The sequence below is a fragment of the Topomyia yanbarensis genome, chromosome 3 (genome assembly GCF_030247195.1).
Source record: "Topomyia yanbarensis strain Yona2022 chromosome 3, ASM3024719v1, whole genome shotgun sequence".
In the NCBI taxonomy this organism is placed as follows: Eukaryota; Metazoa; Arthropoda; class Insecta; order Diptera; family Culicidae; genus Topomyia; species Topomyia yanbarensis.
In genome coordinates this window covers 197,954,740-197,967,658 of record NC_080672.1, presented here as the reverse complement: position 1 = coordinate 197,967,658, position 12,919 = coordinate 197,954,740, and the positions used below count along the sequence as shown (strand labels likewise).

Below are 12,919 nucleotides of genomic sequence, written 5' to 3'. Positions count from 1 at the left end.
TTGGACTTCCACCCGCGTACCTGACAGGGATCTCCCGCCCTCGGATGCTGCACACCATAGTTGATCTTAAAGCGGATTGCTAAATGATCGCTATGGGTGTAGCCTTCGTCTACCCTCCATTCCATGCCTGGAGCCAGACTCGGGCTGGCAAAGGTCACATCAATCCACGCCTCCACTCCGATTCTACGGAATGTACTAGCGGAGCCATTATTAGCTAGCACAGTATCGAGTTTCGCAAGTGCTTCCATTAGCGCTTGACCCCTGCTATTTGTACAGCGGCTGCCCCACTCCACTGCCCAAGCGTTAAAGTCTCCCGCTATTACTACCGGTTTCCGGCCCACTAGGTCCGAGGAGAGCCTGTCGATCATCTGGTAGAACTGTTCTATTGGCCACCTTGGTGGGGCGTAGCAGCTGCAATAGAACACACCATTGATCTTGGCAATCGCCACACCCTCGGCGGAGGGGTGTATTACCTCTTGAACCGGGAACCGTCCCGTTGTACAGATTGCCACCATTCCAGACCCGTCCGACACCCAATTGCCGTTGCCGGCAGGGATGCTGTACGGGTCTGATAAGAGGGCGACATCTGTCCTCGACTCCGAGACCGACTGCCACAGCAGCTGTTGGGCTGCTGCACAATGGTTAAGATTTAGCTGTGTGACTCTCACGGCTTCTTCTTATTTAACTCGCCGAAGGGACACGAAGGTCCGCCCATAGCATGTTTATGGGCTTGCTTCTTAGCGGTGCAGATAAGGCACTTATATGCCTTAGTGCACCCCGGCTCTTTATGTCCCTCCTCGCCGCAGCGACGACATAGTTTACTCCTATCTATGCCTTTGCATTCGTATGCTTTGTGGCCGGATTCAAGGCACCGATAGCACCTATCCACTGAAGGCGGCTGGGGTATACTAATAGGGCATACCGACCAGCCGATCTTCAGCTTCCCTTTCTCGGTTACCTTTTTGGCATCCGCCTTCAGTAGCCTGAGGTAGGCTACTTGGGTGCCAGAGGGTCCATCTCTCAATCGCACACAGGCCCGCTCGATTGTGACGTCGCAGTGCTCCTTAACGGCTGCGACGACGTCTTCTGCGGTCGTGAACTCGTCCAAGTGCTTGCACTGGAGAGTTGTTTCCGCACCTAGCGACCTGATTTGGGCGCCCTCACCAAGGACCTCTTGGGCCAAGGCCTTGTATACTGCACTTGATTGTGCGCCTCGCTTCAGCACCAGGAGCATCTCTCCCGTGTTGGTGCGTCTTACGCTACGCACATCCTGCCCAAGGGCCGAGAGGCTTTCGGCCGCCTTCATCGATTTTAGGACATCGGCGTATTTGTCCTTGTCGGTTTTCAACCTCAAGGCTTCGCCTCTGTCCTTGGCCTTCTTCGCAGGCCGCGGTACCTCCGGTTTCGGTGCCGGTTTTTTCTTGGTGACCAGCGTCCAGGGGTTTGAGCCCCCCTGCCCCGGTCGTGCCGGGTTGCTGGTACCATCGCTCTCCACAGCGAGGTCACTCTCGCCCGCGCTTACCTCGCCCAAACGGCGTTTGACCTTGACGGTTGCACGCCGAGTGGTGTCGGTTTTGGCACCCTCGCCTGGCGACTTCCTAGGGCGCTTCGCGTTCGATGCCGTCTTGCGATTGCCCTTTCCTTTTCCCTTCGAGGGGAACTCGGTCGCCGCTCCGATCGACGTGGCTGCTCCGTAGAAGGTAAAGGCCACTGTCTGTGAACCTCTATCGACCTTCTCTTTTTCCTCCCTATTGGAGGCCACTGTCTGGGTTTCTCTGTCGGGCCTCTCCCGAGATTCCACCCTCTTATCATAGGACTGCTGTTCCTGTCTTGCGACACGAACAGCTTTCCGGAGCTCCAGGAGGCTCAACTTCAACTCCTTTGCTATATTCTACTTTGCGCTAGCGAAGTCGATTATAGAATCGAGTTGCTTCGCTACTTTGCGCATCGCAGATATTGGCCCCTCCGATGCATTGGTAGGGCTATTGCCTACCGCAGCTGGGGGGTCACTGGTGCTTTCGGATGCATCACTCATCGCTCCACTACTCTCCCCACGGGGGGAAGACCTCGCCAAACCACCTCTAGCGAAGGGGTTTGGCACTTCCGTTTGTTTAGTATATTTATTTTTGCTCTCCATATCAAATCCCACGAGTCGCGCGAGAAATAAATGTCCGCCACGCCAGAGCTCCGCATTAGCGTGGTAAGGGACGCTTACTGTGGGGGTTGCCCAGGTACCCCACAGGCTCCGTTAACGATCGAGCATCTTTTTCACCCCCTCGTTCACTCATCCCTCGGCACGGGTCGCTTCACGCCTTGGAATTGGGGTTATGCCCTACCTTGCTTTACGTGGTGATCTCGGCCCGGATCATCACAACCATCCTCCTTTACCAGAGCTTTGGACCTGTAGCTCTGGTTCTCATTAGTTCCATGTACGTATGTTATTACAGACATGCTACTATTGAGATCCGTCATTCGCTAGTGGAGTTATGTGTGTGTGTATGTGTGTATATGTGTGTGTGTGTATGTGTGTGTGTATGTATGTGCGTATGTGTCAAATAATGTCACTCATTTTTCTCAGAGATGGCTGGACCGATTTGCCCAAACTTAGTCTCAAATGAAAGCTGCAATCTTCCCACCGGCGGCTATTGAATTTTGGATCGATCGGAATTCTGGTTCCGGAATTACGGGTTTCAGAGTGCGGCCACACAGAAATTTCTCATAAAAACTATAGGAAAAATTAAAAATAGAATTTTTATTTTTGATGCTAAATGTATTCAAGGTGCATAAAACGTCGAGATTTGATGCAAACACGAAAAAAATTTGACGAAGATTCACTTTTTTGGATTTTGCACATTTTTGCCTTTCTCATATAGAAAGGTTATTCAATCACTCTGAAAAACGTCAACCTAATCCCGGCGTTTTTTTCGACTCGCCCAAGGTTTCTGGATTTTAACAGGGGCGTAGTTGATGGTTTACGGAGAGGGGTTACACCCCCCCCTCTACTGTTCACTCCCCTCCTTTAAAAATCTCCTTAAATCACCCCTCAGACCACCACCTTATACCCCTCCCTTTCAACCCCATCATCTTTAAACCACCACTATATTACAAAGCATACCAATTTAAGCTGGGGAGTCGTTCGTTCATGGGACTTTCGCCCTCCTCACATACCCATCCCCGCATGACAAAATGAGTTAGCAAGCAGATAACATTGATCTAATGCTGATTATGTTAATGGAGTATGATATTTTTTTGTTTCAAGTGTTTCACCGTCGACACGTAGCTCATCAAGTTCGTGGCTGGCATGCCTTTGTGTATAAGTGCAAAGTGTACTAAGAATGTAATGGACATTTCCACAAGTATGTTGAACATAAAAAGCCTCCGTGCCATAGTTTAGAGAAATGAGAAAGGCACAATTGCACCGCTAGGTGGATTAAAACAGGTTTTTCTACAGAAAGTTATTTTCTATCAGGAACGGTTTTCGTGTTATTGTCATTTTAATACGTCTGTCACGTTACACAATTTTCGCAGTGAGTTTGGAGGTTGCCCGACTAAATTGAAAAAATCTGTTCCGTTGGCCATCAAATTTTCATGAACACAGTTTTAAGTTGAAGCTTGCAAAACAAGGAAGAGTTTGAAATATAGTTTTCCTGAAGAAAAACTTTGCTTTTGATTTTATGGAGTATTCTCAATGATTTGTCACGTTACAACCAGAATCTGTCACGTTACAGTTCTATATTTTTATTACAGCAAGCATATCGAGACAGTCATGCACAAATCATCCTTGATCTGGGAACTGCGCATTAACGGAAAATTTCATGTTTATTTAGAAAATCATATTGGTTTTGTTGAACAAACATGAATAACTTATGAAAAGGTCGCAATTTCAAGAAGTAATATATTATGTCAAAAAAAAATCTAAAATATCTTAAAAACATCTGCATTTTGAAGCACAATTTTTCATGAGAATTTTGAATTGAAAAACCATTGTGAAATAATTTCTATAACTAAATTATTTAAAGAAAAAAATTAAATTAAAATAAAAAAATCAAAATTCAAAAATTAAAATAATTTTGAAATATGTTAAAACCTTTTATTATTATTTTCTCTACAACGCAATTAAAATTTAAACATTTTTTATTTGCAATTAAATTTTAGACGTGTTATGTTTTTGCGTTTGGTATCTGTCGATATGCACAGGTAGAGCAGGTGAATAAAACGACTTACAGGTGCGAATTCAAATCGTCGTCGAGGAACGGTTGCAGGTAAGTATAATATCTTTTACTTTACAGGTACGCGCCGGGTTCGGTGAATCGACGAGCGGCACAGTAACACAGGTAAGTAAATTCCTCTTTTTTTTTACACTCACTGACACTATTTTATTTGTCTAAATTTATTCACCTTAAATTATTTATTTATTCACTAACTTACACTATTCAATTTAGCTTTAAAGTATCGATTTAAACTCGCGCACTCGCAAATGAACTGCTCACTTATTAGATTGTTGATCGGTTTGACGTTTTGATTTCAGCTGACGACTAAGAGGCGCGACCACGGACGGCGCCCCCTTTTATATGTTTTAACCGGGAGCTGGTTGCAGAAGATAGCTACCACGGTTTGGGCATCGATAAAACGATCGATGAACGATGGAGCCATTGGTCGTTTGCATGCGCCGCTGAGATATAGGTGGCGCGCTGTTACCATTTTTCGTTTTGCACGAACATACTGCCCCCGTCAGAAGTTCGTTCCTTTCTGACATGCCAATAACGTCGTCGATGATCCCAGGAGATATCTCGATGAGTATGCCGTGTATGTTGTGTTGTTGTTTCGTCACTCGAGCGATGTTGTGTGTTGATGACAGCAGCAACATAAAATTAACCACAAAAAGAAGACCCGGTAGAGGGTTTTAAATAAACTAAATTAGTTGGACATTTTTGGATGTTTTTGTTTTCAGGTGCGGCTGGCAGGAACAAGTAAGTAAAGTCGATGACGATGAAGGAAGCGATAATGTGTACATTGACGATGTGTTAATCGGCAGGTAAGTGATGAAATTTGTAGTGCGAGAATGTTTACTCTGTCGATAGGTGGTTTATCTGCTGCAGATGAAATCGGCGGCAGGTTGCCTGATGATCTCGATGACAATTACCGTCCGTCCACAGGAACATGAAATCCAAAAGAGAAGACCCGGTAGAGGGTTTCAGAAAAACTAAAATTGTTGGACAGGTTCTTACCTTGCCCAAACAGTATGAGGGCCTTGTATTTATGGATTGCAGATGCTGTAATGCGATGATTATGTTTGCATCGAACAGGTAGGTGATTAATTTTTCTGGTACTTGTCCGATGGTTGGATGATGACCGTCCGTCAGCAGCATGAAATAGAAAAACAGAAGACCCGGTAGAGGGTTTTTGGAAAATGAAGGTGTTGGACAGGTGCTTACCTTGTCCCAACAATATGCGGGCCCTAATTATTTTAGATTTCAGGTACTGCTGGCTGGAACAGGTGAGTACTGACGAACCGATGCTGATGAGGGAGTGTAATGCTATGATGCTGATGTTTACATCGAAGAGGTAGGTGTTGAAAATCATGCTGTGGTGGGTGGTGATTGGTTTTCTGCTGCTGTTGAGATTGGCAGCAGACAAATTTTGGATACCGGTCGAGTATATCGGCCGTTGGATGTTTGAAGAGTGACGACACGCGTTGTTCCGTCGTCACCGGGGTGAAGCTCGATGATTCTTCCAGTCGGCCAGCTCATCGGCGGGGAATTTTCGTCTTTGATGACTGCCAACTGGTCCTTTTTTATGTGCACAGGAGGGTCGCACCATTTCGTACGAGATTGTAGCGTGGACAGGTATTCCAAATGCCATCGTTTCCACAACTGCTGATACAGTTTTTGTGTCTGCTGCCACTGGCGAAGTCGGTTGAAGGGAATCTCGGTGACATCGATGTCCGGGACAGCCTTCAAAGCGGCTCCAGTGAGGAAATGGCCTGGGGTTAGCGCTTCTAAGTCGGTCGATTCGTCAGACAGTGGCACGAGAGGACGAGAGTTGAGACAGCATTCGATTTGCGCTAGCAGGGTTTCCATCGAGTCGTAGGGTAGAGTGTGCGTTCCAAGTACTCGAACGAAATGCTTTTGAGCGGATGCTATTGCGGCCTCCCATAGGCCACAAAAATGTGATGCTCGTGGGGGGTTGAAATGCCAACGGATTCCATTGTCGGCGCAGTCGCGGGCGATTGTTTGCTGGTGAACCTTGCTTCGCAATATTTGACGCAGTTCGTTGGCTGCTCCTACGAAGTTGCGTCCGTTGTCGCTGTAGATTTCGGCGCACAATCCGCGACGAGAGACGAATCTGCGAAGCGCTTCAATAAATTTGGCAGTGCTCAGGTCACCCACCAATTCAAGGTGCACAGCTTTCGTTGCGAAGCACACGAAAACTGCAACGTAGGCCTTAATAGGTGCAGCCCTTCGATGGGGTGGTTTTAAAGAAATCGGTCCCCAATAGTCGACACCAGTCGATGAGAATGGTCGGGCTGCGGTGATTCGCGCTGCGGGTAGTTCAGCCATGAATTGCTCAAGCAGTTTGGGACGCGCTCGAAAGCAAATCACACACTTGTGAACTGTTCGTTTGGCCAAACTTCTGCACCCTGTTATCCAGTATCGTAAGCGAAGAAGGTTAAGCAGAAGTTGGGGTGCTGCGTGTAAATTCTTTTCGTGATAGTGGCGAACGAGTAGGACGGAGAAGTGATGAGAAGCCGGAAGAAGAATCTGATGTTTGCTGTCGTACTGCTGATTGGCCTTCCCCAATCTACCGCCAATGCGAATCAGCTGATCTGCGCCGATAAAGGGATGAAACCAACGGATGCGAGATTTTGCGGATACAGTTTGTGTTTATTGGAGGGCCTTGTACTCGTTGCTGAAGCTTTGCTGTTGGATGAGTCTGATGATCGTCGCTTCTGCTTCCTTCTGCTCGTCGACTGTGAGATGTGCTGATTCCGCTCGTGCTGTAGAAGTTTTCCGACAGTTCTGAAGAAATCGTCGACAGTAAGCGGCTACTCGGACCATATGCTGGAAGTTGGAGAATGTTTCAACGAACTGGTCTACGAATGAGGGTTCAACGGCGGCGGAAGTTACTGCTGCTGGTACTTTTCGTGCTTCCATGAGGACTTCGGGAGGCTGATTAGCGTTCGGTTGTTGAATTGGCCAGTCGCGTAGGTCGCTCTGCTGCCATTGAGATCCTTGCCACCAAAGATCGTTTTGTAGAAGGGTTTCTGCGGGTATTCCTCTGGAAATGTGGTCTGCTGGGTTTTGCTGGCCTGCTACGTGGTTCCAAGAGCAGTTTTTCGTGGCGGTCTGAATCTTGAAGACTCGATTGGCCACGAACGTTGTCCAGGTCGACGGAGAAGAATTTTGCCAACTCAGCACGATGGTAGAATTGACCCAAAAGAACGTGTGTATTTGGAGCGATGACGTCACCTTCTCGTAGAGTTCAGCAGACAGGAGGGCACCGCAGAGCTCGAGTCGGGGAATGCTTTGTTTTTTCAGGGGTGCGACCTTCGATTTCGCAGTAAGCAGACAAACTTTGACTGCACTAGAGGCATCTGTCGAGCGGACGTAGACACACGAGCCGTATGCGTGTTCCGAGGCGTCGGAGAAGAAATGCAGCTGGACTGATACGGGATTGGAGAGAAGAATGCAACGGTCGATGCGCAAATCGTTCAGCCGATGGAGTTGCGATTGGTACTCTTGCCAGCGTTCTTTGATTGCGGTCGGTAGTTCGTTGTCCCAGCTCCAAATCTTGCCGTCGTCGTCCTTCAAGGTCCAGAGAGTCTGCATGAACATTTTGGCGGTAGTTACGACGGGTCCGATAAGTCCAAGCGGATCAAACAAACGTGCGATATATGACAGTGCGATGCGTTTCGTAAGCGGTGCATCTGTTGTTGACGGAGGAAGCTGAATTTTGTAGCGGAGCTGGTCGGTGGACGGTTCCCAGTGCAGTCCAAGCGTTTTTATACATGGATCTCGGTCTAAGTCGACTGACCCTTGTACAGCACGATTTTCTGCTGGGATATCCTGTAGTACTGCTTGTTCGTTGGAAACCCATTTGCGGAGTTCGAATCCACCCTTGAGCAACAATGCGTCGAGCTGCTTGCGTAAAGCGATTGTTTCTGCTACGTTGCGTCCACCGGAAAACAGATCGTCGACGTAGAAATCCTTGCGTAGAACTTCAGCTGCTTCAGGGTACTCGTCGCGTTCGTCGTCGGCTAGTTGCTGGAGAACTCTCGTTGCAAGGTATGGTGCGCTGGCTGTGCCGTATGTTACGGTCTTTAGTTCAAAGGTTTCCATTGAAGTGTCGGGGGAAACTCGCCAGACAATTCGCTGCAGTGGAGTGTCCTGCTCGTCTACCAGGACTTGGCGGTACATCTGCTTGATGTGGCGATCAGCATGACTGGGTGTGTTCGGGCTCGCATGATAATCGATCGCAGGTTCTTGCACGGTTGGTCCAACTAGAAGCGCGTCGTTCAGCGATGGTCCGTTAGGGGTTTTACACGACGCGTCAAAAACTACCCTCAGTTTGGTCGTCGTGCTATCTTCGCGCACTACAGCATGATGCGGAAGATGGTAGCATGAAGTGGGAGGATTCTCGTAGTCCGTTACGGGCTGCATGTGCCCTAGCGCGTGGTATTCCTCGACGAAGACTCGGTATTGATGATGTAGGTCGGGATTACGGACTAGACGACCTTCTAGCTGGTGAAAACGTCGTAGAGCGGTGCGACGGTTGTCGACGAGGCTAGACAACACATCTTGCTTCAGTGGCAGTCGAACTATGTATCGCCCTTCGGTGTTGCGGGTTACCGTGCGACGGAAGTGTTCCTCGCAGGCGGCTTCTTCGACGGAATAGCACGGAGAGGCGTTGTCTTCCTCGATGGACCAAAACCTTTCCATTAGACGGTGCACGTCGTTGACGGTGGCGACATGTGCGACGATTGGAGCAATCGGTTGACCATGAGAAGACCTTCCCGACACTACCCAGCCAAGAACGGAGTTCACGAGTACCGGAAGGTTATCGCCAAGCGGAATTCGACCAGAGACCTTGAACAAGTCGAAGAAAATTTCTGCTCCCAAGATGAGATCGATTGAGTTGGTGCTGCAGAATGACGGATCAGCTAGCTGTATACTCGGCGGAATCTCCCAGGCCGAATTATCAACAGAAGTCGACGGCAGATCGATGGTGATTTTGGGAAGAACTAGAAATTCCAAGCTAGTCGAATACCTTCCTGTGCGAGAGCGAATTGTGGTTGACAATTTGTGCCTAGCATGCGTCGACGATTGACCGATGCCAGCTATCGGAAGATGGACCTTCTTCCGTTGCGCTTTGATTCGCTGGGAGAATGATTCGGTAACGAAACAGCATTCGCTACCGGAATCTAGCAACGCACGTGCTGTGTGCTCGCTTCCACTGTCGTCGACAACGATGACTACAGCAGTAACAAGTAGAATTGCCTTCCGTCCTTGACTAACGGAAGCGAAACTGGCAGGCTCGATGGTGGCCGACACAGATGCAGTGGGTGGATTGCTGGTAGATGCAGCAGGCGTAGACCTTTCATCTGTGTAGTTGGTTGTCTTCTGACCTGAGCTGGTTGGTTGTTGACTGGAACAAAGCTGAGTATGATGCTTGCCCCGACACTTGCGGCAGGTACTCGTTGACGAACAGTCCTTCGCTTGATGACCCTTCCGCAAGCAGTTCAGACAGAGATGATTGCGACGAACTTCCTTCTCCTTATCCTCCGAACTCATCTTGGAAAACGTCGAGCATTAGTAGAGTGGATGATGGTTGTTGCAGACGATGCACTTCCTTGCGTTGGACTGTGCTGCATTGTTACTTGCGACTGGTCGTTGAGAAGACTTTTTCGCTTGGCAGGAAAAAGGGACATCTACCGTATTGCCCTGGATGTTCTGCAGAACGGTGACCCTACGTTGGATGAATGAGGTCAAGTCCTTGAACGAGATGGCATCCTTCGTCCATGAAAATTCCTCCCAGTCCCTTCTCGTCGTCGGATCGAGGCGAATACTCAGCATCAGAATCAGCAGAATGTCTCAGCATTGGACCATCTCCCCCAACTGCTGAAGAACCTTGACGTTGGCCTCGAATTTCTCCACCAGTGAATGCAACTCAGAAGCAGACTCTTTTTTCAGCAAAGGGAACTCGAACAACGCATCGACATATGACTGCTTTAACCGCGCAGGGTTTTGAAAATGTTCGATCAGCAAATTCCAAGCCACCACGTAATTGTTTGCGCTGAGTGGAATGGTTTGAATTAGCTTCAAAGCGTCACCCGACAATGACGAACGCAAATAGTAAAACTTCTGTATGTTTGAAAGTTCTACCGAAGAATGGACCAGCGAAACGAATAAATCGTGGAAATTTAACCAGCTATCCAAATTTCCACTAAAGACCGGAAGTTTTACGTCAGGCAAGCGCACCTGCGATGACGACGAAGGGCCACGACTAGTTGAAGGAGAACTAGAGACTCTCGGAACTAAATTTTATTTTTCGCCAGCAACATTCCCTTGGACCGGTAGTAGGCCGACTCGAGCTTGGTCCGTAGCTTTAGTTGCTCGTCCAAGTTAGCTTCGTCGAGGGACTCCAGCTCCATCTGGACTATGTTGAGGTCCTCCCAGAGCTTGATGATGCTCTCTAACCGTACTGGTACTTGGATGGCATCCCTTTCATCGTCGAACTCATCGACGAATCTCGTAATGGCGTTGAATGACGTCATCAAGCTCCGTTGTCTCAGCTTGAGACTCTTGATGCGACGCTCGGTGGACATCGTAATGGCGGAATGGATCTACAAAGCAAAGACCGCGTAGCACAAACGAGAAGCGTGAAGGTTTTGGAACCCTAATTACCTGTGAAAGGCAATGCGTATGCCTTGTATTTTTTTTTAATTAGCAGCGTCCTGCTTCTCTGTCGGGTATATAAATCCAGTGGCAATTAGCGTAAGCGTTCCACCAGCAGAAATGAGCGAACGGAATCGTCCTATGTTAGTGTCGATAGCAGCAATCTATTTCCTCTACCGTGTCGTGTGGGTGAATTGAAACCAGGCCGGAACGGGCGGTCCGCCAGCCAGCAAACTTGGTGGACCAGTGGGTAACGGGACTGCGTCGCAATCAGCAGCAACAAGCACTCACAGAAGGTAATGAACGGATTCTGAAATCAGAAGACCGCGCAGCTCAAAAGGGAAAATTAGCGGGTAATGGAACCCTAATTACCTTGACAAGGCAATGGAAATGCCTTGTAATTATGATATTTCCTCCAGCAGTTGCAGCAGCGGTCGAAATTGTATCCAACAATTGTTTAGAAGCAGCGTCTTCTTTCCGAACAAAGGCTGCTATTCTGAAGGACTGGTCGCGATGGCGTTCCCGACAAGCGTCAGGGATGGCGGACGTAGTGGCGTCAGGCGAGCGGCGCGATGGCGGACAAACGGAGTTCGACGCTTATCCGGCTCGAAGGACCAATGTCGATATGCACAGGTAGAGCAGGTGAATAAAACGACTTACAGGTGCGAATTCAAATCAGCGTTGAGGAACGGTTGCAGGTAAGTATAATATCTTTCACTTTACAGGTACGCGCCGGGTTCGGTGAATCGACGAGCGGCACAGTAACACAGGTAAGTAAATTCCTCTTTTTTTTACACTCACTGACACTATTTTATTTGTCTAAATTTATTCACCTTAAATTATTTATTTATTCACTAACTTACACTATTCAATTTAGCATTAAAGTATCGATTTAAACTCGCGCACTCGCAAATGAACTGCTCACTTATTAGATTGTTGATCGGTTTGACGTTTTGATTTCAGCTGACGACTAAGAGGCGCGACCACGGACGGCGCCCCCTTTTATATGTTTTAACCGGGAGCTGGTTGCAGAAGATAGCTACCACGGTTTGGGCATCGATAAAACGATCGATGAACGATGGAGCCATTGGTCGTTTGCATGCGCCGCTGAGATATAGGTGGCACGCTGTTACCATTTTTCGTTTTGCACGAACAGTATCTGTGAGTTATTTATTAAAAGAGCGTATTTTCACTACTAGATATTTTTGTTGAAGAAAAAATCAAAATATTTCGGAAAAATTTTCTTAAGAGCATTTGCTTCGAAATTATATTTAGTATTAGTATTGTATAAGAAAATTATATTTATGACTGGCAAATACTAAGAAATTTATTCGTGCGATAGTTTATGTTAAAAGGGAATCCTAAATTAATTGGTGTAAACATAAGGGTTTATATGTTGCAGATAAAGAAAATTAATAAATTTTCTGCTTTTCCTACACAATATTACAAAAGCTTCTTAAACAGCTTTCCCTAAAAAGATTGTGAAAATTATAAAATATTTGAAAATTTTTAATAGAAGTGACGGGAGGTTATCGTAAAGTTTGTTAAAAAAATTCGGTAAAGCCAATTTTTCTTAAGAGCATTTTGCTTCGAAATTATATTTAGTATTAGTATTGTATAAGAAAATTATATTTATGACTGGCAAATACTAAGAAATTTAGAAGCATACTTGAAGTTGAAAATGCTTCCTTACTAATTCCTAATAATGTAATTACAGTTCCTTCAGTTTTTAGGTTTTCGTTAACAAAAAAATCTTTGTTTTTTTTGTATTTGTATTTTTTAACATTTTTTTGTTTTCTTATTGGAAAATTTCACCAAAAAATATTCACAAGGAAGAATTGATTCCCTAAAACTCGCTATCACATAGTTTTGCTGCATCAATGGAGATTTTCGAACAATATGTTTTGAAAGTAGTGCATTCTGATACGCCCTTTTTTAATATTACTCTTGCATAAAAATTGTTTGCTTAATAATGCAAAATATTTAGTCTCCCATAAAGATGAAACGTAAAAGGTTTCATCAGA

At 46.7% G+C, this 12,919-nt stretch overlaps 2 protein-coding genes across 2 annotated transcripts; both read right to left on the bottom strand.

The window, feature by feature from the left end:
* Positions 1-5,579: 5,579 nt before the first annotated feature.
* Positions 5,580-6,560, bottom strand: LOC131687553 (uncharacterized). Its single transcript, XM_058971644.1, has one exon. The coding sequence runs from the start codon at positions 6,558-6,560 to the stop codon at positions 5,580-5,582; it is 981 nt and encodes a 326-aa protein (XP_058827627.1).
* Positions 6,561-6,884: 324 nt separating this feature from the next.
* Positions 6,885-9,791, bottom strand: LOC131687552 (uncharacterized). The gene has a single exon (XM_058971643.1). The coding sequence runs from the start codon at positions 9,789-9,791 to the stop codon at positions 6,885-6,887; it is 2,907 nt and encodes a 968-aa protein (XP_058827626.1).
* Positions 9,792-12,919: the final 3,128 nt, after the last annotated feature.

Excerpts from the sequence above, each read along its gene's own strand:
- LOC131687553 (XM_058971644.1), bottom strand. The coding sequence starts at position 6,560 with ATGGCTGAACTACCCGCAGCGCGAATCACCGCAGCCCGACCATTCTCA.
- LOC131687552 (XM_058971643.1), bottom strand. The coding sequence starts at position 9,791 with ATGAGTTCGGAGGATAAGGAGAAGGAAGTTCGTCGCAATCATCTCTGT.